This window comes from Scyliorhinus torazame, chromosome 26, assembly GCF_047496885.1.
Source record: "Scyliorhinus torazame isolate Kashiwa2021f chromosome 26, sScyTor2.1, whole genome shotgun sequence".
NCBI classification, from domain to species: domain Eukaryota; kingdom Metazoa; phylum Chordata; class Chondrichthyes; order Carcharhiniformes; family Scyliorhinidae; genus Scyliorhinus; species Scyliorhinus torazame.
Window position 1 is genome coordinate 33,625,655 of NC_092732.1, and position 25,067 is coordinate 33,650,721.

Genomic DNA, 25,067 nt, shown 5'->3' on the forward strand with positions numbered 1-25,067 from the left:
CTCGATTAGATTCCAGTCTGTAACTCACTCCCGGGTATCCGTTATTCTATATATAAACCACCCCAACCCCTCGATTAGATTCCAGTCTGTAACTCACTCCCGGGTATCCGTTATTCTATATATAAACCACCCCAACCCCTCGATTAGATTCGAGTCTGTAACTCACTCCCGGGTCTCTGTTATTCTATATATAAACCACCCCGAACCCCTCGATTAGATTCCAGTCTGTAACTCACTCCCGGGTATCCGTTATTCTATATATAAACCACCCCAACCCCTCGATTAGATTACAGTCTGTAACTCACTCCCGGGAATCTGCTTTTCTATATATAAACCACCCCGAACCCCTTGATTAGATTCCAGTCTGTAACTCACTCCCGGGTATCTGTTATTCTATATATAAACCACCCCAAGCCCCTCAATTAGATTCCAGTCTGTAACTCACTCCCGGGTATCTGTTATTCTATATATAAACCACTCCGAACCCCTCGATTAGATTCCAGTCTGTAACTCACTCCCGGGTATCTGTTATTCTAGATATAAACCACCCCGAACCCCTCGATTAGATTCCAGTCTGTAACTCACTCCCAGGTATCTGTTATTCTATATATAAACCACCCCGAACCCCTCGATTAGATTCCAGTCTGTAACTCACTCCCGGGTATCTGTTATTCTATATATAAACCACCCTGAACCCCTCGATTAGATTCCAGTCTGTAACTCACTCCCGGGTACCTGTTATTCTATATATAAACCACCCCAAACCCCTCGATTAGATTCCAGTCTGTAACTCACTCCCAGGTATCTGTTATTCTATATATAAACCACCCTGAACCCCTCGATTAGATTCCAGTCTGTAACTCACTCCCGGGTATCTGTTATTCTATATATAAACCACCCCGAACCCCTCGATTAGATTCCAGTCTGTAACTCACTCCCGGGTATCTGTTATTCTATATATAAACCACCCAGAACCCCTCGATTCGATTCCAGTCTGTAACTCACTCCCGGGTATCTGTTATTCTATATATAAACCACCCCGATCACCTCGATTAGATTCCAGTCTGTAACTCACTCCCGGGTATCTGTTATTCTATATATAAACCACCCTGAACCCCTCGATTAGATTCCAGTCTGTAACTCACTCCCGGGTATCTGTTATTCTATATATAAACCACCCTGAACCCCTCGATTAGATTCCAGTCAGTAACTCACTCCCGGGTATCTGCTATTCTATATATAAACCACCCCGAACCCCTCGATTAGATTCCAGTCTGTAACTCACTCCCAGGTATCTGTTATTCTATATATAAACCATCCCGAACCCCTCGATTAGATTCCAGTCTGTAACTCACTCCCGGGTATCTGTTATTCTATATATAAACCACCCCGAACTCCTCGATTAGATTCCAGTCTGTAACTCACTCCCGGGTACCTGTTATTCTATATATAAACCACCCCAAACCCCTCGATTAGATTCCAGCCTGTAACTCACTCCCGGGTATCTGTTATTCTATATATAAACCACCCCGAACCCCTCGATTAGAATTCAGTCTGTAACTCACTCCCGGGTATCTGTTATTCTACATATAAACCATCCCGAACCCCTCGATTAGATTCCAGTCTGTAACTCACTCCCGGGTACCTGTTATTCTTTATATAAACCACCACGAACCCCTCGATTAGATTCCAGTCTGTAACTCACTCCCGGGTATCTGTTATTCTACATATAAACCATCCCGAACCCCTCGATTAGATTCCAGTCTGTAACTCACTCCCGGGTACCTGTTATTCTTTATATAAACCACCCTGAACCCCTCGATTAGATTCCAGTCTGTAACTCACTCCCGGGTATCTGTTATTCTACATATAAACCATCCCGAACCCCTCGATTAGATTCCAGTCTGTAACTCACTCCCGGGTACCTGTTATTCTATATATAAACCACCCTGAAACCCTCGATTAGATTCCAGTCTGTAACTCACTCCCGGGTATCTGTTATTCTATATATAAACCACCCCGAACCCCTCGATTAGATTCCAGTCTGTAACTCACTCCCGGGTATCTGTTATTCTATATATAAACCACCCTGAACCCTCGATTAGATTCCAGTCTGGAACTCACTCCTGGGTATCTGTTATTCTATATATAAACCACCCCAAACCCCTCGAATAGATTCCAGTCTGTAACTCACTCCCGGGTATCTGTTATTCTATAGATAAACCATCCCAAACTCCTCGATTAAATTCCAGTCGGTAACTCACACCCGGGTATCTGTTATTCTATATATAAACCACCCTGAACCCCTCGATTAGATTCCAGTCTGTAACTCACTCCCGGGTATCTGTTATTCTGTATATAAACCACCCCGAACCCCTCGATTAGATTCCAGTCTGTAACTCACTCCCGGGTATCTGTTATTCTATATATAAACCACCCTGAACCCCTCGATTAGATTCCAGTCTGTAACTCACTCCCGGGTATCTGTTATTCTGTATATAAACCACCCCGAACCCCTCGATTAGATTCCAGTCTGTAACTCACTCCCAGGTATCTGTTATTCTGTATATAAACCATCCCGAACCCCTCGATTAGATTCCAGTCTGTAACTCATTCCCGGGTATCTGTTATTCTACATATAAACCACCCCGAACCCCTCGATTAGATTCCAGTCTGTAACTCACTCCCGGGTATCTGTTATTCTATATATAAACCACCCCGAACCCCTCGAATAGATTCCAGTCTGTAACTCACTCCCGGGTATCTGTTATTCTATATATAAACCACCCTGAACCCCTCGATTAGATTCCAGTCTGTAACTCACTCCCGGGTATCTGTTATTCTGTATTTAAACCACCCCGAACCCCTCGATTAGATTCCAGTCTGTAACTCACTCCCAGGTATCTGTTATTCTGTATTTAAACCACCCCGGACCCCTCGATTAGATTCCAGTCTGTAACTCACTCCCGGGTATCTGTTATTCTATATATAAACCACCCGGAACCCCTCGATTAGATTCCAGCCTGTAACTCACTCCCGGGTATCTGTTATTCTATATATAAACCACCCTGAACCCCTCGAATAGATTCCAGTCTGTAACTCACTCCCGGGTATCTGTTATTCTGTATATAAACCACCCTGAACCCCTCGATTAGATTCCAGTCTGTAACACACTCCCGGGTATCTGTTATTCTATATATAAACCACCCTGAACCCCTCGATTAGATTCCAGTCTGTAACTCACTCCCGGGTATCTGTTATTCTATATAGTAACCACTCTGAACCCCTCGATTAGATTCCAGTCTGTAACTCACTCCCGGGTATCTGTTATTCTGTATTTAAACCACCCCGAACCCCTCGAATAGATTCCAGTCTGTAACTCACTCCCGGGTATCTGTTATTCTATATATATAAACCACCCCGAACCCCTCGATTAGATTCCAGTCTGTAACTCACTCCTGGGTATCTGTTATTCTGTATATAAACCACCCCGAACCCCTCGATTAGATTCCAGTCTGTAACTCACTCCCAGGTATCTGTTATTCTGTATATAAACCATCCCGAACCCCTCGATTAGATTCCAGTCTGTAACTCACTCCCGGGTATCTGTTATTCTGTATATAAACCACCCCGAACCCCTCGATTAGATTCCAGTCTGTAACTCACTCCCAGGTATCTGTTATTCTGTATATAAACCACCCCGAACCCCTCGATTAGATTCCAGTCTGTAACTCACTCCCGGGTATCTGTTATTCTGTATATAAACCACCCCGAACCCCTCGATTAGATTCCAGTCTGTAACTCACTCCCAGGTATCTGTTATTCTGTATATAAACCATCCCGAACCCCTCGATTAGATTCCAGTCTGTAACTCATTCCCGGGTATCTGTTATTCTATATATAAACCACCCCGAACCCCTCGATTAGATTCCAGTCTGTAACTCACTCCCGGGTATCTGTTATTCTATATATAAACCACCCCGAACCCCTCGAATAGATTCCAGTCTGTAACTCACTCCCGGGTATCTGTTATTCTATATATAAACCACCCTGAACCCCTCGATTAGATTCCAGTCTGTAACTCACTCCCAGGTATCTGTTATTCTGTATTTAAACCACCCCGAACCCCTCGATTAGATTCCAGTCTGTAACTCACTCCCGGGTTCTTTGAGAAGGTGACTGAACAGGTAGACGAGGGTAGATCAGTTGATGTGGTGTATATGGATTTCAGCAAAGCGTTTGATAAGGTTCCCCACGGTAGGCTATTGCAGAAAATACGGAGGCTGGGGATTGAGGGTGATTTAGAGATGTGGATCAGAAATTGGCTAGCTGAAAGAAGACAGAGGGTGGTGGTTGATGGGAAATGTTCAGAATGGAGTTCTGTCACAAGTGGAGTACCACAAGGATCTGTTCTGGGGCCGTTGCTGTTTGTCATTTTTATCAATGACCTAGAGGAAGGCGCAGAAGGGTGGGTGAGTAAATTTGCAGACGATACTAAAGTCGGTGGTGTTGTCGATAGTGAGGAAGGAAGTAGCAGGTTACAGAGGGATATAGATAAGCTGCAGTGCTGGGCTGAGAGGTGGCAAATGGAGTTTAATGTAGAGAAGTGTGAGGTGATTCACTTTGGAAGGAAAAACAGGAATGTGGAATATGTGGCTAATGGAAAAGTTCTTGAAAGTGTGGATGAGCAGAGGGATCTAGGTGTCCATGTACATAGATCCCTGAAAGTTGCCACCCAGGTTGATAGGGTGGTGAAGAAGGCCTATGGAGTGTTGGCCTTTATTGGTAGAGGGATTGAGTTCCGGAGTCAGGAGGTCATGTTGCAGCTGTACAGAACTCTGGTACGGCCGCATTTGGAGTATTGCGTACAGTTCTGGTCACCGCATTATAGGAAGGACGTGGAGGCTTTGGAACGGGTGCAGAGGAGATTTACCAGGATGTTGCCTGGTATGGAGGGAAAATCTTATGAGGAAAGGCTGATGGACTTGAGGTTGTTTTCGTTAGAGAGAAGAAGGTTAAGAGGAGACTTAATAGAGGCATACAAAATGATCAGAGGGTTAGATAGGGTGGACAGTGAGAGCCTTCTCCCGCGGATGGAAATGGCTAGCACGAGGGGACATAGCCTTAAACTGAGGGGTAATAGATATAGGACAGAGGTCAGGGGTAGGTTCTTTACGCAAAGAGTAGTGAGGCCGTGGAATGCCCTACCTGCTACAGTAGTGAACTCGCCAACATTAAGGGCATTTAAAAGTTTATTGGATAAACATATGGATGATAATGGTATAGTGTAGGTTAGATGGCTTTTGTTTCGGTGCAACATCGTGGGCCGAAGGGCCTGTACTGCGCTGTATTGTTCTATGTTCTATGTTCTATGTATCTGTTATTCTATATATAAACCACCCCGAACCCCTCAAATAGATTCCAGTCTGTAACTCACTCCCGGGTATCTGTTATTCTGTATTTAAACCACCCCGAACCCCTCGAATAGATTCCAGTCTGTAACTCACTCCCGGGTATCTGTTATTCTATATATAAACCACCCCGAACCCCTCGAATAGATTCCAGTCTGTAACTCACTCCCGGGTATCTGTTATTCTATATATAAACCACCCTGAACCCCTCAATTAGATTCCAGTCTGTAACTCACTCCCGGGTATCTGTTATTCTGCATTTAAACCACCCCGAACCCCTCGATTAGATTCCAGTCTGTAACTAACTCCCGGGTATCTGTTATTCTGTATTTAAACCACCCCGAACCCCTCGAATAGATTCCAGTCTGTAACTCACTCCCGGGTATCTGTTATTCTGTATTTAAACCACCCCGAACCCCTCGATTAGACTCCAGTCTGTAACTCACTCCCGGGTATCTGTTATTCTGTATTTAAACCACCCCGAACCCCTCGATTAGACTCCAGTCTGTAACTCACTCCCGGGTATCTGTTATTCTGTATTTAAACCACCCCGAACCCCTCGATTAGATTCCAGTCTGTAACTCACTCCCGGGTCTCTGTTATTCTATATATAAACCACCCCGAACAACTCGATTAGATTCCAGTCTGTAACTCCCTCCCGTGTATCTGTTATTCTGTTTTTAAACCACCCCGAACCCCTCGATTAGATTCCAGTCTGTAACTCACTCCCGGGTCTCTGTTATTCTATATATAAACCACCCCGAACCCCTCGACTAGATTCCAGTCTGTAACTCACTCCCGGGTCTCTGTTATTCTATATATAAACCACCCTGAACCCCTCGATTAGATTCCAGTCTGTAACTCACTCCCGGGTATCTGTTATTCTAGATATAAACCACTCTGAACCCCTCGATTAGATTCCAGTCTGTAACTCACTCCCGGGTATCTGTTATTCTATATATAAACCACCCCGAACCCCTCGATTAGATTCCAGTCTGTAACTCACTCCCAGGTATCTGTTATTCTGTATATAAACCATCCCGAACCCCTCGATTAGATTCCAGTCTGTAACTCACTCCCGGGTATCTGTTATTCTATATATAAACCACCCTGAACCCCTCGATTAGATTCCAGTCTGTAACTCACTCCTGGGTATCTGTTATTCGAGATATAAACCACCCCGAACCCCTCGAATAGATTCCAGTCTGTAACTCACTCCCGGGTATCTGTTATTCTGTATTTAAACAACCCGGATCCCCTCGATTAGATTCCAGTCTGTAACTCACTCCCAGGTATCTGTTATTCTGTATTAAAACCACCCCGAACCCCTCGAATAGATTCCAGTCTGTAACTCACTCCCGGGTATCTGTTATTCTGTATTTAAACCACCCCGAACCCCTCGAATAGATTCCAGTCTGTAACTCACTCCCGGGTATCTGTTATTCTATATATAAACCACCCTGAACCCCTCGATTAGATTCCAGTCTGTAACTCACTCCCGGGTATCTGTTATTCTGCATTTAAACCACCCCGAACCCCTCGATTAGATTCCAGTCTGTAACTAACTCCCGGGTATCTGTTATTCTGTATTTAAACCACCCCGAACCCCTCGATTAGATTCCAGTCTGTAACTCACTCCCGGGTATCTGTTATTCTATATATAAAACATCCCGAACCCCTCGATTAGATTCCAGTCTGTAACTCACTCCCGGGTATCTGTTATTCTATATATAAACCACCCTGAACCCCTCGAATAGATTCCAGCCTGTAACTCACTCCCGGGTATCTGTTATTCTATATATAAACCACCCCAAACCCCTCGATCAGATTCCAGTCTGTAACTCACTCCCGGGTATCTGTTATTCTTATATAAACCACCCCGAACCCCTCGATTAGATTCCAGTCTGTAACTCACTCCCGGGTATCTGTTATTCTATATATAAACCACACCGAACCCCTCAATTAGATTCCAGTCTGTAACTCACTCCCGGGTATCTGTTATTCTGTATATAAACCATCCCGAACCCCTCGATTAGATTCCAGTCTGTAACTCACTCCCGGGTATCTGTTATTCTATAGATAAACCACCCTGAACCCCTCGATTAGATTCCAGTCTGTAACTCACTCCCGGGTATCTGTTATTCTATATATAAACCACCTGAACCCCTTGATTAGATTCCAGTCTGTAACTCACTCCCGGGTATCTGTTATTCTGTATATAAGCCACCCCGAACCCCTCGATTAGATTCCAGTCTGTAACTCACTCCCGGGTATCTGTTATTCTATATATAAACCACCCCGAACCCCTCGATTAGATTCCAGTCTGTAACTCACTCCCGGGTATCTGTTATTCTGCATTTAAACCACCCCAAACCCCTCGATTAGATTCCAGTCTGTAACTAACTCCCGGGTATCTGTTATTCTGTATTTAAACCACCCCGAACACCTCGAATAGATTCCAGTCTGTAACTCACTCCCGGGTATCTGTTACTCTGTATTTAAACCACCCCGAACCCCTCGATTAGATTCCAGTCTGTAACTCACTCCCGGGTCTCTGTTATTCTATATATAAACCACCCCGAACCCCTCGATTAGATTCCAGTCAGTAACTCACTCCCGGGTATCTGTTATTCTATATATAAACCACCCCGAACCCCTCGATTAGATTCCAGTCTGTAACTCACTCCCGGGTATCTGTTATTCTATATATAAACCACCCCGAACCCCTCGATTAGATTCCAGTCTGTCACCCCCTCCCGGGTATCTGTTATTCTATATATAAACCACCCCGAACCCCTCGATTAGATTCCAGTCAGTAACTCACTCCCGGGTATCTGTTATTCTATATATAAACCACCCCGAACCCCTCGATTAGATTCCAGTCTGTAACTCACTCCCGGGTATCTGTTATTCTATATATAAACCTCCCCGAACCCCTCGATTAGATTCCAGTCTGTAACTCACTCCCGGGTATCTGTTATTCTATATATAAACCACCCCGAACCCCTCGATTAGATTCCAGTCTGTAACTCACTCCCGGGTATCTGTTATACTGTATATAAACCACCCCGAACCCCTTGATTAGATTCCAGTCAGTAACTCACTCCCGGGTATCTGTTATTCTATATATAAACCACCCCGAACCCCTCGATTAGATTCCAGTCTGTAACTCACTCCCGGGTATCTGTTATTCTACATATAAACCACCCCGAACCCCTCGATTAGATTCCAATCTGTAACTCACTCCCGGGTATCTGTTATTCTATATATAAACCACCCCGAACCCCTCGATTAGATTCCAGTCTGTCACCCCCTCCCGGGTATCTGTTATTCTATATATAAACCACCCCGAACCCCTCGATTAGATTCCAGTCAGTAACTCACTCCCGGGTATCTGTTATTCTATATATAAACCACCCCGAACCCCTCGATTAGATTCCAGTCTGTAACTCACTCCCGGGTATCTGTTATTCTATATATAAACCTCCCCGAACCCCTCGATTAGATTCCAGTCTGTAACTCACTCCCTGGTATCTGTTATTCTATATATAAACCACCCCGAACCCCTCGATTAGATTCCAGTCTGTAACTCACTCCCGGGTATCTGTTATTCTATATATAAACCACCCCGAACCCCTCGGTTAGAGTCCAGTCTGTAACTCACTCCCGGGTATCTGTTATTCTGTGTATAAACCACCCCGAACCCCTCGATTAGTTTCCAGTCTGTGACTCACTCCCGGGTATCTGTTATTCTGTATAGAAACCACCCCGAACCCCTTGATTAGATTCCAGTCTGTAAATCTCCGTCAGTTCCGATTATATTGCTCAGCCTTTCTGAGACTGACCTGAGATGCCACCAGCGATGTAGATACCGAACGTGGCGCCCAGTCCGAAGCCCAGGTTGACGGAGAGGAATTCCCCACGGGTAGTGTTGCTGACCACCATCTGTGCCACGGCCCCGCACCCGAACAGCTGGGGGGGAGAGGGTTGGGGGGGAAGGTAACAGGGCTGAGCGAAACAAAGGATTCCAGCAAGGATCGACACGCACCTCTCGAGAATCTTTCACCTGTCCGAACATCGAATATCCTTCTTTTCATCCCATTTAGTCCAGGACAAAGCAGCCCCGCTCGATCGACACGCTAATCACCGGCATTCACTCCCCCCCCCCCCCCCCCCCCGACGCACAGCGGCAGCCGTGTGCACCGTCTGCAAGACGCACCGCGGCCACTCGCCTTCGACAGCACCTTCCCAACCCGCCACCTCTATCATCTAGAAGGACGAGGGGGGGCAGCAGACACACGGGGGACGCCCCCCACCTGCAAGTTCCCCCCTCCGAGCCGCTCGCCATTCCGACTCGGGAATACATCGGCCGTTCCTTCCCTGTGGCCGGGGTCAGAATCCGGAACTCCCTCCCTAACAGCACGGTGGGTGCACCTACACCACACGGGACTGCGGCGGGTTCAAGATGGCGGCTCGCCCACCCACCTTCCCGAGGGGCAATTAGGAATGGGCAGCGAAGAACTTCTAAAGTGGAAATCTAGCAGCCCTGCGTGTAGAGCAAGATCCCAAACACTGCGGAGTGAAAACGATGGAGACAGTGCGGCGCTCCCTCAGTACTGACCCTCCGACAGTGCGGCACTCCCTCAGTACTGACCCTCTGACAGTGCGGCACTCCCTCAGTACTGACCCTCTGACAGTGCGGCACTCCCTCAGTACTGACCCTCCCACAGTGCGGCACTCCCTCAGTACTGACCCTCCGACAGTGCGGCGCTCCCTCAGTACTGACCCTCCCACAGTGCGGCACTCCCTCAGTACTGACCCTCCCACAGTGCGGCGCTCCCTCAGTACTGACCCTCCCACAGTGCGGCACTCCCTCAGTACTGACCCTCCCACAGTGCGGCGCTCCCTCAGTACTGACCCTCTGACAGTGTGGCACTCCCTCAGTACTGACCCTCTGACAGTGCGGCACTCCCTCAGTACTGACCCTCCCACAGTGCGGCGCTCCCTCGGTACTGACCCTCTGACAGTGCGGCGCTCCCTCAGTACTGACCCTCCGACAGTGCGGCACTCCCTCAGTACTGACCCTCTGACAGTGCGGCGCTCCCTCAGTACTGACCCTCCCACAGAGCGGCACTCCCTCAGTGCTGACCCTCCCACAGTGCGGCGCTCCCTCGGTACTGACCCTCTGACAGTGCGGCGCTCCTTCAGTACTGACCCTCTGACAGTGCGGCGCTCCCTCAGTACTGACCCTCTGACAGTGCGGCACTCCCTCAGTACTGACCCTCTGACAGAGCGGCGCTCCTTCAGTACTGACCCTCCCACAGTGCGGCGCTCCCTCAGTACTGACCCTCCCACAGTGCGGCGCTCCCTCAGTACTGACCCTCCCACAGTGCGGCACTCCCTCAGCACTGACCCTCCCACAGTGCGGCACTCCCTCAGTACTGACCCTCCCACAGTGCGGCGCTCCCTCAGCACTGACCCTCCCACAGTGCGGCGCTCCCTCAGTACTGACCCTCCCACAGTGCGGCGCTCCCTCAGTCCTGACCCTCCCACAGTGCGGCACTCCCTCAGCACTGACCCTCCGACAGTGCGGAGCTCCCTCAGTACTGACCCTCCCACAGTGCGGAGCTCCCTCAGTACTGACCCTCCACAGTGCGGCGCTCCCTCAGTACTGACCCTCCCGCAGTGCGGAGCTCCCTCAGTACTGACCCTCCCACAGTGCGGCACTCCCTCAGCACTGACCCACCCACAGTGCGGAGCTCCCTCAGTACTGACCCTCCACAGTGCGGCGCTCCCTCAGTACTGACCCTCTGACAGTGCGGAGCTCCCTCAGTACTGACCCTCCCACAGTGCGGAGCTCCCTCAGTACTGACCCTCCACAGTGCGGCGCTCCCTCAGTACTGACCCTCCCGCAGTGCGGAGCTCCCTCAGTACTGACCCTCCCACAGTGCGGCACTCCCTCAGCACTGACCCTCTGACAGTGCGGCACTCCTTCAGTACTGACCCTCCCACAGTGCGGCGCTCCCTCAGTACTGACCCTCTGACAGTGCGGCACTCCCTCAGTACTGACCCTCTGACAGTGCGGCACTCCCTCAGTACTGACCCTCTGACAGTGCGGCGCTCCTTCAGTACTGACCCTCCGACAGTGCGGAGCTCCCTCAGTACTGACCCTCCCACAGTGCGGAGCTCCCTCAGTACTGACCCTCCACAGTGCGGCGCTCCCTCAGTACTGACCCTCCCGCAGTGCGGAGCTCCCTCAGTACTGACCCTCCCACAGTGCGGCACTCCCTCAGCACTGACCCTCTGACAGTGCGGCACTCCTTCAGTACTGACCCTCCCACAGTGCGGCGCTCCCTCAGGACTGACCCTCCCAGAGTGCGGCACTCCCTCTGTACTGACCCTCACACAGTGCGGCGCTCCCTCAGTACTGACCCCCTCACAGTGCGGAGCTCCCTCAGTACTGACCCTCCACAGTGCGGCGCTCCCTCAGTACTGACCCTCACACAGTGCGGCACTCCCTCAGTACTGACCCTCTGAAAGTGCGGCATCCCTCAGCACTGACCCTCTGACAGTGCGGCGCTCCCTCAGTACTGACCCTCCCACAGTGCGGCACTCCCTCAGTACTGACCCTCCCACAGTGCGGCGCTCCCTCAGTACTGACCCTCCCACAGTGCGTCGCTCACTCAGTACTGACGCTCTGACAGTGCGGAGCTCCCTCAGTACTGACCCCCCCACAGTGCGGCGCTCCCTCAGTACTGACCCTCTGACAGTGCGGCGCTCGCTCAGTACTGACCCTCCACAGTGCGGCGCTCCCTCAGTACTGACCCTCCCACAGTGCGGCGCTCCCTCAGCACTGACCCTCCCACAGTGCGGAGCTCCCTCAGTACTGACCCTCCACAGTGCGGCGCTCCCTCAGTACTGACCCCCTGACAGTGCGGCACTCCTGCAGTACTGACCCTCCCACAGTGTGGCGCTCCCTCCGTACTGACCCTCCCACAGTGCGGCACTCCCTCAGTACTGACCCTCACACAGTGCGGCGCTCCCCAGTACTGACCCTCCCACAGTGCGGAGCTCCCTCAGTACTGACCCTCCCACAGTGCGGCGCTCCCTCAGTACTGACCCTCACACAGTGCGGCGCTCCCTCAGTACTGACCCTCACACAGTGCGGCACTCCCTCAGTACTGACCCTCTGACAGTGCGGCGCTCCCTCAGCACTGACCCTCTGACAGTGCGGCGCTCCCTCAGTACTGACCCTCCCACAGTGCGGCACTCCCTCAGTACTGACCCTCTGACAGTGCTGCGCTCACTCAGTACTGACCCTCTGGCAGTGCGGAGCTCCCTCAGTACTGACCCTCCACTGTGCGGCGCTCCCTCAGTACAGACCCTCCCACAGTGCGGCACTCCCTCAGTCCTGACCCTCCCACAGTGCAGAGCTCCCTCAGTACTGACCCTCCCACAGTGCGGCACTCCCTCAGTACTGACCCTCCCACAGTGCGGCACTCCCTTAGTACTGACCCTCCCACAGTGCGGCACTCCCTCAGTACTGACCCTCTGACAGTGCGGCGCTCCCTCAGGACTGACCCTCCCACAGTGCGGCGCTCCCACAGCACTGACCCTCCCACAGTGCGGCGCTCCCTCAGTACTGACCCTCCCACAGTGCGGCACTCCCTCAGTACTGACCCTCCCACAGTGCGGCACTCCCTCAGCACTGACCCTCCCACAGTGCGGTGCTCCCTCAGTACTGACCCTCCCACAGTGCGGCACTCCCTCAGCACTGACCCTCCCACAGTGCGGTGCTCCCTCAGTACTGACCCTCCCACAGTGCGGCATTCCCTCAGTACTGACCCTCCCACAGTGCGCCCATCCCTCAGTACTGAATCTCCCACAGTGCGGCGCTCCCTCAGCACTGACCCTCCCACAGTGCGGCCATCCCTCAGCACTGACCCTCCCACAGTGCGGAGCTCCCTCAGCACTGACCCTCCCACAGTGCGGCACTCCCTCAGTACTGACCCTCTGACAGTGCGGCGCTCCCTCAGTACTGACCCTCTGACAGTGCGGGGCTCCCTCAGTACTGACCCTCCAACACTGCGGCGCTCCCTCAGTACGGACCCTCCCACAGTGCAGTGTTCCCTCAGTACTGACCCTCCCACAGTGCGGCGGTCCCTCAGTACTGACCCTCCGACAGTGCGGCACTCCCTCAGTACTGACCCTCCCACAGTGCGGCGCTCCCTCAGTACTGACCCTCCGACAGTGCGGCGCTCCCTCAGTACTGACCCTCCCACAGTGCACCGCTCCCTCAGAACTGACCCTCCCACAGTGCGGCGCTCCCTCAGCACTGACCCTCCCACAGTGCAGTGCTCCCTCAGTACTGACCCTCTCACAGTGCGGCGCTCCCTCAGTACTGACGCTCCCACAGTGCGGCGCTCCCTCAGCACTGACCCTCCCACAGTGCGGCGCTCCCTCAGTACTGACCCTCCCACTGTGCGGCGCTCCCTCAGTACTGACCCTCCCACAGTGCGGCGCTCCCTCAGTAATGACCCTCCCACAGTGCGGCGCTCCCTCAGTACTGACCCTCCCACAGTGCGGCACTCCCTCAGTACTGACCCTCCCACAGTGCGGCGCTCCCTCAGTACTGACCCTCCCACAGTGCGGCGCTCCCTCAGTACTGACGCTCCCACAGTGCGGCACTCCCTCAGTACTGACCCTCCCACAGTGCGGCGCTCCCTCAGTACTGACACTCCCAGACTGCGGTGCTCCCTCAGTACTGACCATCCCACAGAGCGGCGCTCGCTCGGTACTGACCCTCCCACAGTGCGGCACTCGCTCAGTACTGACCCTCTGCCAGTGCGGCGCTCCCTCAGTACTGACCCTCCGACAGTGCGCCACTCCCTCAGTACTGACCCTCTGACAGTGCGGCACTCCCTCAGTACTGACCCTCCCAGAGTGCGGCGCTCCCTCAGTACTGCCCCTCCGACAGTGCGGTTTCCCTCAGTACTGACCCTCTGACAGTGCGGCGCTCCCTCAGTACTGACCCTCTGACAGTGCGGCACTCCCTCAGTACTGACCCTCTGACAGTGCGGCACTCCCTCAGTACTGACCCTCTGACAGTGCAGCGCTCCCTCAGGACTGACCCTCTGACAGTGCGGTACTCCCTCAGTACTGATCCTCTGACAGTGCGGCGCACCCTCACTACTGACTCTCCGACAGTGCGGCGCTCCCTCAGTACTGCCCGTGATAGTGCTGTGCTCCCTCAGTACTGACCCTCCAACAGTGCGGCACTCCCTCAGTACTGACCCTCCCACAGTGCGGTGCTCCCTCAGTACTGACCCTCCCACAGTGCGGCACTCCCTCCGTACTGACCCTCCCACAGTGCGGTGCTCCCTCAGTACAGACCCTCCCACAGTGCGGCACTCCCTCAGTACTGACCCTCTGACAGTGCGCGCTCCCTCAGTGCTGACCCTCCGACAGTGCGGCGCTCCCTCAGTACAGACCCTCCCACAGTGCGGCACTCCCTCAGTACTGACCCTCTGACAGTGCGGCGCTCCCTCAGTACTGACCCTCCCACAGTGCGGAGCTCCCTCAGTACTGACCCTCCCACAGTGCGGTGCTCCCTCAGTACTGACCCTCCCACAGTGCGGCGCTCCCTCAGTCCTGACCCTCGCACAGTGCGGCGCTCTCTCAGTACTGACCCTCCGACAGCGTGGTGCTCCCTCAGTACTGACCCTCCCACAGTGCGGCACTCCCTCAGTACTGACCCTCTGACAGTGCGGCTCTCCCTCAGTACTGACCCTTCGACAGTGCGGCGCTCCCTCAGTATTGACCCTCTGACAGTGCGGCACTCCCTCAGTACTGACCCTCCCACAGTGCTGCACTCCCTCAGTACTGACCCTCCCACAGTGCGGAGTTCCCTCAGTACTGACCCTCTGACAGTGCGGCACTACCTCAGTACTGACCCTCCCACAGTGCGGCACTCACTCAGTACTGACCCTCCCACAGTGCGGCACTCCCTCAGTACTGACCCTCTGACAGTGCGGCGCTCCCTCAGTACTGACCCTCTGACAGTGCGACGCTCCCTCAGTTCTGACCCTCCCACTGTACAGCGCTCCCTCAGTACTGACCCTCTGACTGTGCAGCACTCCCTCAGTACTGACCCTCTGACAGTGCAGCACTCCCTCAGTACTGAACCTCTGACAGTGCGGCACTCCCTCAGTACTGACCCTCCGACAGTGCGGAGCTCCCTCAGTACTGACCCACCCACAGTGCGGCACTCCCTCAGTACTGACCCTCCGACAGTGCGGCACTCCCTCAGTACTGACCCTCCCACAGTGCGGCAATCCCTCAGTACTGACCCTCTGACAGTGCGGCACTCCCTCAGCACTGACCCTCCGACAGTGCAGCGCTCCCTCAGTACTGACCCTCTGTCAGTGCGGCACTCCCTCAGCACTGATCCTCCCACAGTGCGGCAATCCCTCAGTACTGACCCTCTGACAGTGCGGCACTCCCTCAGTACTGACCCTCTGACAGTGCAGCACTCCCTCAGTACTGACCCTCCCACAGTGCGGCACTCCCTCAGTACTGACCCTCTGACAGTGCGGCGCTCCCTCAGCACTGACCCTCTGACAGTGCAGCACTCCCTCAGTACTGACCCTCCCACAGTGCGGCGCTCCCTCAGTACTGACCCTCTGACAGTGCGACGCTCCCTCAGTACTGACCCTCCCACTGTGCAGCTCTCCCTCAGTACTGACCCTCTGACAGTGCAGCACCCCCTCAGTACTGACCCTCCCACAGTGCGGCACTCCCTCAGTACTCACCCTCTGACAGTGCGGTACTCCCTCAGCACTGACCCTCCCACAGTGCGGCGCTCCCTCAGCACTGACCCTCCCACAGTGCGGCATTCCCTCTGTACTTACCCTCTGACAGTGCGGCACTCCCTCAGTACTGACCCCCTGACAGTGCGGCGCTCCCTCAGTACTGACCCTCTGACAGTGCGGCGCTCCCTCAGTACTGACCCTCCCACAGTGCGGCGCTCCCTCAGTACTAACCCTCCCACAGTGCGGCACGCCCTCAGTACTGACCCTCCCACAGTGCGATGCTCCCTCAGTACTGACCCTCCCACAGTGCGACGCTCCCTCTGTAATGACCCTCCCAAGTGCGGCATCTCTCAGTACTGACACTACCACAGTGCGGCGCTCCCTCAGCACTGACCCTCCTTCAGTGCGGCGCTCCCTCAGTACTGACCCTCCCACAGTGCGGCACTCCCTCAGTACTGACCCTCCCACAGTGCGGCGTTCCCTCAGCACTGACCCTCTGACAGTGCGTCTCTCCCTCAGCACTGACCCTCCCACAGTGCGGCGCTCCCTCAGTACTGACCCTCCGACAGTGCGGCACTCCCTCAGTACTGACCCTCCCACAGTCCGGCGCTCCCTCAGTACTGACCCTCCGACACTGCGGAGCTCCCTCAGCACTGACCGTCTGACAGTGCGGCACTCCCTCAGTACTGCATCTGGGTGTGTGAGCCCGGATTTTGGAACTCGCGTTGTCGTGGTCTCGTGTCCGCTGCATTCTGACACGGAGGTTGGCGGACAGATGTCGAGGGGTGGGGGGGATTAGCTAACGGCACATGAGGAGAAGCGGGATAAAGTTTGGGCTGGCGTGCTCTGAGAGTGAACGCAGCTCTCCAATGGTCACATTAAATTGGGAAGGGAAACTCCACTTACGATCAGCATGCACACCCCCAGAAACTCAGCCAAGCATTCGCGAAAGAGACGGTTCCTCAGCTGCAGAGCATTGTGCACCGTCTGTGCTATTGCTGCAGCTCTCCCCATCCTCGCGCTGCTCCGCGGTCTCTATCGCCACCTCCGGAACCTTCCCGTCTGGCAATCCACTCCTGAACGTCCCGTGGGCGGGAAGAGCAGTGTCTGGGGGCAAGGGAAAAAAATTACGTTTCAAAAACCGAGTATTCGTTCCACGCGCCTTATCTTCTGTTGCTACGGATTTGTTGTGAGAAGAACGTGTGCCGATCTCTCTCCGAGCTCCGACCTGTGCCGGGTGTCCGAAGCGTTCTGACAGGCACTGGAAGGTGTCAATGAGGGTGGAGATCTGTCCCACTTTCCACTCCCCGCCAGCTTTATAAATCCTCTCTCCGCCCCGTGTAATGAGTCAGGGCTGTCCGGTTCGACGGTGAAAGGTTCAACAGGTCTCGTCTCACCACCCACTTGTCTCAAAAGGAACAGATTGTTCTCGTTGTTTTCCTACCGCACGGACGATAACATCAGCAACATGTCAATCTTCCCCAATAAACACTCTCGCTCTCTCTCTCTCGCTCTCTCCCACTCTCGCTCTCTCTCTCTCGCTCTCTCCCACCCACTCTCTCTCTCTCTCTCGCTCTCTCCCACTCTAACTCTCTCTCTCTCGCTCTCTCCCACTCTAACTCTCTCTCTCTCTCTCGCTCTCTCCCACTCTCACTCTCTCTCGCTCTCTCCCACTCTCGCTCTCCCTCTCTCGCTCTCTCCCACTCTAACTCTCTCTCTCTCGCGCTCTCCCACCCTAACTCTCTCTCTCTCTCTCGCTCTCTCCCACTCTCACTCTCTCTCGCTCGCTCTCTCCCACTCTCTCTCTCTCTCGCTCTCTCCCACTCCCACTCTCTCTCTCTCTCTCGCTCTCTCCCACTCTCACTCTCTCTCGCTCTCTCTCTCTCGCTCTCTCCCACTCTCACTCTCTCTCGCTCTCTCTCTCTCGCTCTCTCTCACTCTCATTCTCACTCTCTCCCACTCTCACTCTCTCTCTCACTCTCGCTCTCTCCCACTCTCTCTCTCTCTCTCTCTCGAACCTCCCACTCTCTTTCGCTCGCTCTCTCCCACTCTCGCTCTCTCTCTCTCGCTCTCTCCCACTCTCACTCTCTCTCACTCTCTCTCGCTCTCTCCCACTCTCACTCTCTCTCTCACTCTCGCTCTCTCTCTCACTCTCGCTCTCTCCCACTCTCACTCTCTCTCTCTCACTCTCGCTCTCTCCCACTCACACTTTCTCTCTCTCTCTCGCTCTCTCCCACTCTCACTCTCTCTCTCTCTCGCTCTCTCCCACTCTCACTCTCTCCCACTCTCACTCTCTCCCACTCTCACACTCTCTCTCGCACACTCTCTCTCACACACTCTCACGCTATCTCTCTCTCTCTCACTCTCACACTCTCACACTCTCTCTCTCACACAGTCTCTCTCACACACTCTCACGCTATCTCTCTCTCTCTCACTCTCCCACTCTCCCACACTCTCTCTCCGACAGTCTCTCTCACACACTCTCACGCTATCTCTCGCTCTCTCTCTCCCACTCTCTCACACTCTCTCTCTCACACACTCTCACTCTCTCTCTCTCTCTCTCTCACTCTCTCCCACTCTCACACTCTCTCTCGCACACTCTCTCTCACACACTCTCACGCTATCTCTCTCTCTCTCACTCTCACACTCTCACACTCTCTCTCTCACACAGTCTCTCTCACACACTCTCACGCTATCTCTCTCTCTCTCACTCTCCCACTCTCCCACACTCTCTCTCCGACAGTCTCTCTCACACACTCTCACGCTATCTCTCGCTCTCTCTCTCACACTCTCTCTCTCACACACTCTCACTCTCTCTCTCTCTCTCTCTCCCACTCTCACTCTCTCTCACACTCTCACTCACACACTCTCACGCTATCTCTCTCTCTCACTCTCCCACTCTCTCACACTCTCTCTCACACAGTCTCTCTCACACTCTCACTCTCTCTCCCTCTCGCTCTCTCCCACTCTCACTCTCTCTCTCTCACTCTCGCTCTCTCGCACTCTCACTCTCTCTCTCCCACTCTCACACTCTCTCTCACACACTCTCTCTCACACTCTCTCTCATTCTCTCACACAATCTCTCTCACTCTCTCTGCCAGATTCTCTCTCTCACACTCTCTCTCACACACTCTCTCTCACACACTCTCACGCTATCTCTCTCTCTCTCACTCTCCCACTCTCTCACACTCTCTCTCTCTCTCTCTCTCTCGCTCTCTCCCACTCTCACTCTCTCTCTCTCACTCTCACTCTCACCCACTCTCACTCTCTCCCACTCTCACACTCTCTCTCGCACTCTCTCTCTCACACACTCTCACGCTATCTCTCTCTCTCTCACTCTCCCACTCTCCCACTCTCTCTCTCACACAGTCTCTCTCACACACTCTCACGCTATCTCTCTCTCTCTCTCACTCTCCCACTCTCCCACACTCTCTCTCAGACAGTCTCTCTCACACACTCTCACACTATCTCTCTCTCTCTCTCTCCCACTCTCTCACACTCTCTCTCTCACACTCTCCCTCTCATTCGCTCACACCATCTCTCTCACTCTCTCTGCCAGACTCTCTCTCTCACACAGTCTCTCTCACACACTCTCACGCTATCTCTCTCTCTCTCACTCTCCCACTTTCTCCCACTCTCTCTCTCACTGCTAATGATTTGTTGTGAGAAGAACGTGTGCCGATCTCTCTCCGAGCTCCGACCTGTGCCGGGTGTCCGAAGCGTTCTGACAGGCACTGGAAGGTGTCAATGAGGGCGGAGATCTGTCCCACTTTCCACTCCCCGCCAGCTTTATAAATCCTCTCTCCGCCCCGTGTAATGAGTCAGGGCTGCCCGGTTCGACGGTGAAAGGTTCAACAGGTCTCGTCTCACCACCCACTTGTCTCAAAAGGAACAGATTGTTCTCGTTGTTTTCCTACCGCACGGACGATAACATCAGCAACATGTCAATCTTCCCCAATAAACACTCTCTCTCTCTCTCTCGCTCTCTCCCACTCTCGCTCTCTCTCTCACTCTCTCCCACTCTAACTCTCTCTCTCACTCTCGCTCTCTCCCACTCTCGCTCGCTCTCTCCCACTCTCACTCTCGCTCTCTCTCTCGCTCTCTCCCACTCTAACTCTCTCTCTCACTCTCGCTCTCTCCCACTCTCGCTCTCTCTCGCTCGCTCTCTCCCACTCTCACTCTCTCTCTCTCTCGCTCTCTCCCACTCTCGCTCTCTTTCTCTCGCTCTCTCCCACTCTCACTCTCTCTCTCACTCTCGCTCTCTCCCACTCTCACTCTCTCTCTCTCGCTCTCTCCCACTCACACTCTCTCTCTCTCGCTCTCTCCCACTCTCACTCTCTCTCTCTCACTCTCGCTCTCTCCCACTCTCACTCTCTCCCACTCTCACACTCTCTCTCGCACACTCTCTCTCACACACTCTCACACTATCTCTCTCTCTCTCACTCTCCCACTCTCTCACAGTCTCTCTCTCTCACACAGTCTGTCTCACACACTCTCACTCTCTCTCTCTCTCTCGCTCTCTCCCACTCTCACTCTCTCTCTCACTCTCGCTCTCTCCCACTCTCACTCTCTCTCCCTCCCACTCTCACACTCTCTCTCACACACTCTCTCTCACACTCTCTCTCACACACTCTCACGCTATCTCTCTCTCTCACTCTCCCACTCTCTCAAACTCTCTCACACAGTCTATCTCACACTCTCACTCTCTCTCTCTGTATCTCGCTCTCTCCCACTCTCACACTCTCTTTCTCATTCTCGCTCTCTCCCACTCTCACTCTCTCTCTCCCACTCTCACACTCTCTCTCACACACTCTCTCTCACACTCTCTCACACACTCTCACGCTATCTCTCTCTCGCACTCTCCCACTCTCTCACACTCTCTCTCACACACTCTCTCTCACACTCTCTCTCTCATTCTCTCACACTATCTCTCTCACTCTCTCTGCCAGACTCTCTCTCTCACACAGTCTCTCTCACACACTCTCACGCTATCTCTCTCTCTCTCATTCTCCCACTCTCTCCCACTCTCTCACACTCTCTCTCTCACACAGTCTCTCTCCCACTCTCACTCTCTCTCTCTCCCACTCTCACACTCTCTCTCGCACACTCTCTCTCACACACTCTGACGCTATCTCTCTCTCTCACTCTCCCACTCTCTCAAACTCTCTCACACAGTCTATCTCACACTCTCACTCTCTCTCTCTCTCGCTCTCTCCCACTCTCACTCTCTCTTTCTCATTCTCGCTCTCTCCCACTCTCACTCTCTCTCTCCCACTCTCACACTCTCTCTCACACACTCTCTCTCACACTCTCTCACACACTCTCACGCTATCTCTCTCTCGCACTCTCCCACTCTCTCACACTCTCTCTCACACACTCTCTCTCACACTCTCTCTCTCATTCTCTCACACTATCTCTCTCACTCTCTCTGCCAGACTCTCTCTCTCACACAGTCTCTCTCACACACTCTCACGCTATCTCTCTCTCTCTCATTCTCCCACTCTCTCCCACTCTCTCACACTCTCTCTCTCACACACTCTCTCACACTCTCACTCTCTCTCTCTCGCTCTCTCCCACTCTCACTCTCTCGCTCTCACTCTCGCTCTCTCCCACTCTCACTCTCTCTCTCCCACTCTCACACTCTCTCTCACACACTTTCTCTCACACTCTCTCTCTCATTCTCTCACACTATCTCTCTCACTCTCTCTGCCAGACTCTCTCTCTCACACAGTCTCTCTCACACACTCTCACGCTATCTCTCTCACTCTCTCACACTCTCTCTCTCACACAGTCTCTCTCACACTCTCACTCTCTCTCACTCTCGCTCTCTCCCACTCTCGCTCTCTCTCTCTCGCTCTCTCCCACTCTCACTCTCTCTCTCTCCCACTCTCACACTCTCTCTCACACTCTCACACACACTCTCACGCTATCTCTCTCTCTCACTCTCCCACTCTCTCACACTCTCTCTCTCACACAGTCTCTCTCACACTCTCACTCTCTCTCTCTCGCTCTCTCACACTCTCACTCTCTCTCTCTCTCACTCTCGCTCTCTCCCACTCTCACTCTCTCTCTCCCACTCTCACACTCTCTCTCACACACTCTCTCTCACACTCTCTCTCTCATTCTCTCACACTATCTCTCTCACTCTCTCTGCCAGACTCTCTCTCTCACACAGTCTCTCTCACACTCTCACTCTCATTCTCTCACACTATCTCTCTCACTCTCTCTGCCAGACTCTCTCTCTCACACTCTCTCTCGCACACTCTCTCTCACACACTCTCACGCTATCTCTCTCTCTCTCACTCTCCCACTCTCTCCCACTCTCACTCTCTCTCTCTCACTTTCGCTCTCTCCCACTCTCACTCTCTCCCACTCTCACACTCTCTCTCACACTCTCTCTCTCACACACTCTCACGCTATCTCTCTCTCTCTCACTCTCCCACTCTCTCACACTCTCTCGCTCACACAGTCTCTCTCATTCTCTCACACTATCTCTCTCACACTCTCTCGCTCACACAGCCTCTCTCATTCTCTCACACTCTCTCTCACACTCTCTCGCTCACACAGTCTCTCTCACACACTCTCACGCTATCTCTGTCTCTCTCTCTCTCCCACTCTCTCACACTCTCTCTCACAGTCTCTCTCACACACTCTCACGCTATCTCTCTCTCCCTCACTCTCCCACTCTCCCACACTCTCTCTCACACAGTCTCTCTCACACACTCTCACGCTATCTCTCTCTCTCTCACTCTCCCACTCTCCCACACTCTCTCTCACACTCTCTCTCCCACACTCTCTCTCACACAGTCTCTCTCACACACTCTCACGCTATCTCTCTCTCTCACACTCTCTCTCCTACACACGCTCACGCTATCTCTCTCTCTCTCTCCCCCACTCTCTCACACTCTCTCTCTCACACTCTCTCTCATTCTCTCACACTATCTCTCTCACTCTCTCTGCCAGACTCTCTCTCTCACACAGTCTCTCTCACACACTCTCACGCTATCTCTCTCTCTCTCACTCTCCCACTCTCCCACACTCTCTCTCACACAGTCTGTCTCACACACTCTCACGCGATCTCTCGCTCTCTCACTCGCACACTCTCTCACACTCTCTCTCTCACACACTCTCTCTCTCACTCTCCCACTCTCCCACACTCTCTCTCACACAGTCTCTCTCACACACTCACGCTATCTCTCTCTCTCTCTCTCTCCCACTCTCTCTCTCACACGGTCTCTCTCACACACTCTCACGCTATCTCTCTCTCTCTCACTCTCCCACTCTCCCACACTCTCTCTCACACAGTCTGTCTCACACACTCTCACGCTATCTCTCTCTCTCTCACTCTCCCACTCTCCCACACTCTCTCTCTCACACTCTCTCTCCCACACTCTCTCTCACAGTCTCTCTCACACAGTCTCTCTCACACACTCTCACGCTATCTCTCTCTCACACTCTCTCTCTCTCACAAGCTCACGCTATCTCTCTCTCTCTCACTCTCCCACTCTCTCACACTCTCTCTCTCACACTCTCTCTCTCATTCTCTCACACTATCTCTCTCACTCTCTCTGCCAGACTCTCTCTCTCACACAGTCTCTCTCACACACGCTCACACTATCTCTCTCTCTCACTCTCCCACTCTCTCACACTCTCTCTCTCACACTCTCTCTCTCATTCTCTCACACTATCTCTCTCACTCTCTCTGCCAGACTCTCTCTCTCACATAGTCTCTCTCACACACTCTCACGCTATCTCTCTCTCTCTCACTCTCCCACTCTCTCACACTCTCTCTCTCTCTCTCTCTCGCTCTCTCCCACTCTCACTCTCTCTCTCTCACTTTCGCTCTCTCCCACTCTCACTCTCTCCCACTCTCACACTCTCTCTCGCACTCTCTCTCTCACACACTCTCACGCTATCTCTCTCTCTCTCTCTCTCCCACTCTCTCACACTCTCTCTCTCACACAGTCTCTCTCACACACTCTCACGCTCTCTCTCTCTCTCACTCTCTCTCCCACACACGCTCACGCTATCTCTCTCTCTCTCTCTCACACTCTCTCACACTCTCTCTCTCACACTCTCTCTCATTCTCTCACACTATCTCTCTTACTCTCTCTGCCAGACTCTCTCTCTCACACAGTCTCTCTCACACACTCTCACGCTATCTCTCTCTCTCTCACTCTCCCACTCTATCACACTCTCCCTCTCACACTCTCTCTCTCATTCTCTCACACTATCTCTCTCACTCTCTCTGCCAGACTCTCTCTCTCACACAGTCTCTCTCACACACTCTCACGCTATCTCTCTCTCTCACTCTCCCACTCTCCCACACTCTCTCTCTCACTCTCACTCTCACACTCTCTCACACTCTCTCGCTCACACAGTCTCTCTCACACACTCTCACGCTATCTCTCTCTCTCTCTCTCTCTCTCCCACTCTCTCACACTCTCTCTCTCACACAGTCTCTCTCACACACTCTCACGCTCTCTCTCTCTCTCACTCTCTCTCCCACACACGCTCACGCTATCTCTCTCTCTCTCTCTCCCACTCTCTCACACTCTCTCTCTCACACTCTCTCTCATTCTCTCACACTATCTCTCTCACTCTCTCTGCCAGACTCTCTCTCTCACACAGTCTCTCTCACACACTCTCACGCTATCTCTCTCTCTCTCACTCTCCCACTCTATCACACTCTCTCTCTCACACTCTCTCTCTCATTCTCTCACACTATCTCTCTCACTCTCTCTGCCAGACTCTCTCTCTCACACAGTCTCTCTCACACACTCTCACGCTATCTCTCTCTCTCACTCTCCCACTCTCCCACACTCTCTCTCTCACTCTCACTCTC

The 25,067-nt window shown here is 53.0% G+C and overlaps 1 protein-coding gene across 1 annotated transcript in view; it reads right to left on the minus strand.

The window, feature by feature from the left end:
• Positions 1-17,780, minus strand: part of LOC140402952 (aquaporin-3-like) — a 51,470-nt gene extending 33,690 nt beyond the window's left edge. Inside the window, exons 1-3 of the mRNA XM_072490599.1 lie at positions 17,451-17,780; positions 17,129-17,329; positions 9,257-9,383 (exon numbers count right to left, since the gene is read on the minus strand). Coding sequence (XP_072346700.1) covers positions 9,257-9,383; positions 17,129-17,236 — 235 coding nt within the window. The 5' untranslated portion in view covers positions 17,237-17,329; positions 17,451-17,780. The remainder of the gene's footprint in view (positions 1-9,256; positions 9,384-17,128; positions 17,330-17,450) is intronic.
• Between the last annotated feature and the right edge of the window lie 7,287 nt (positions 17,781-25,067).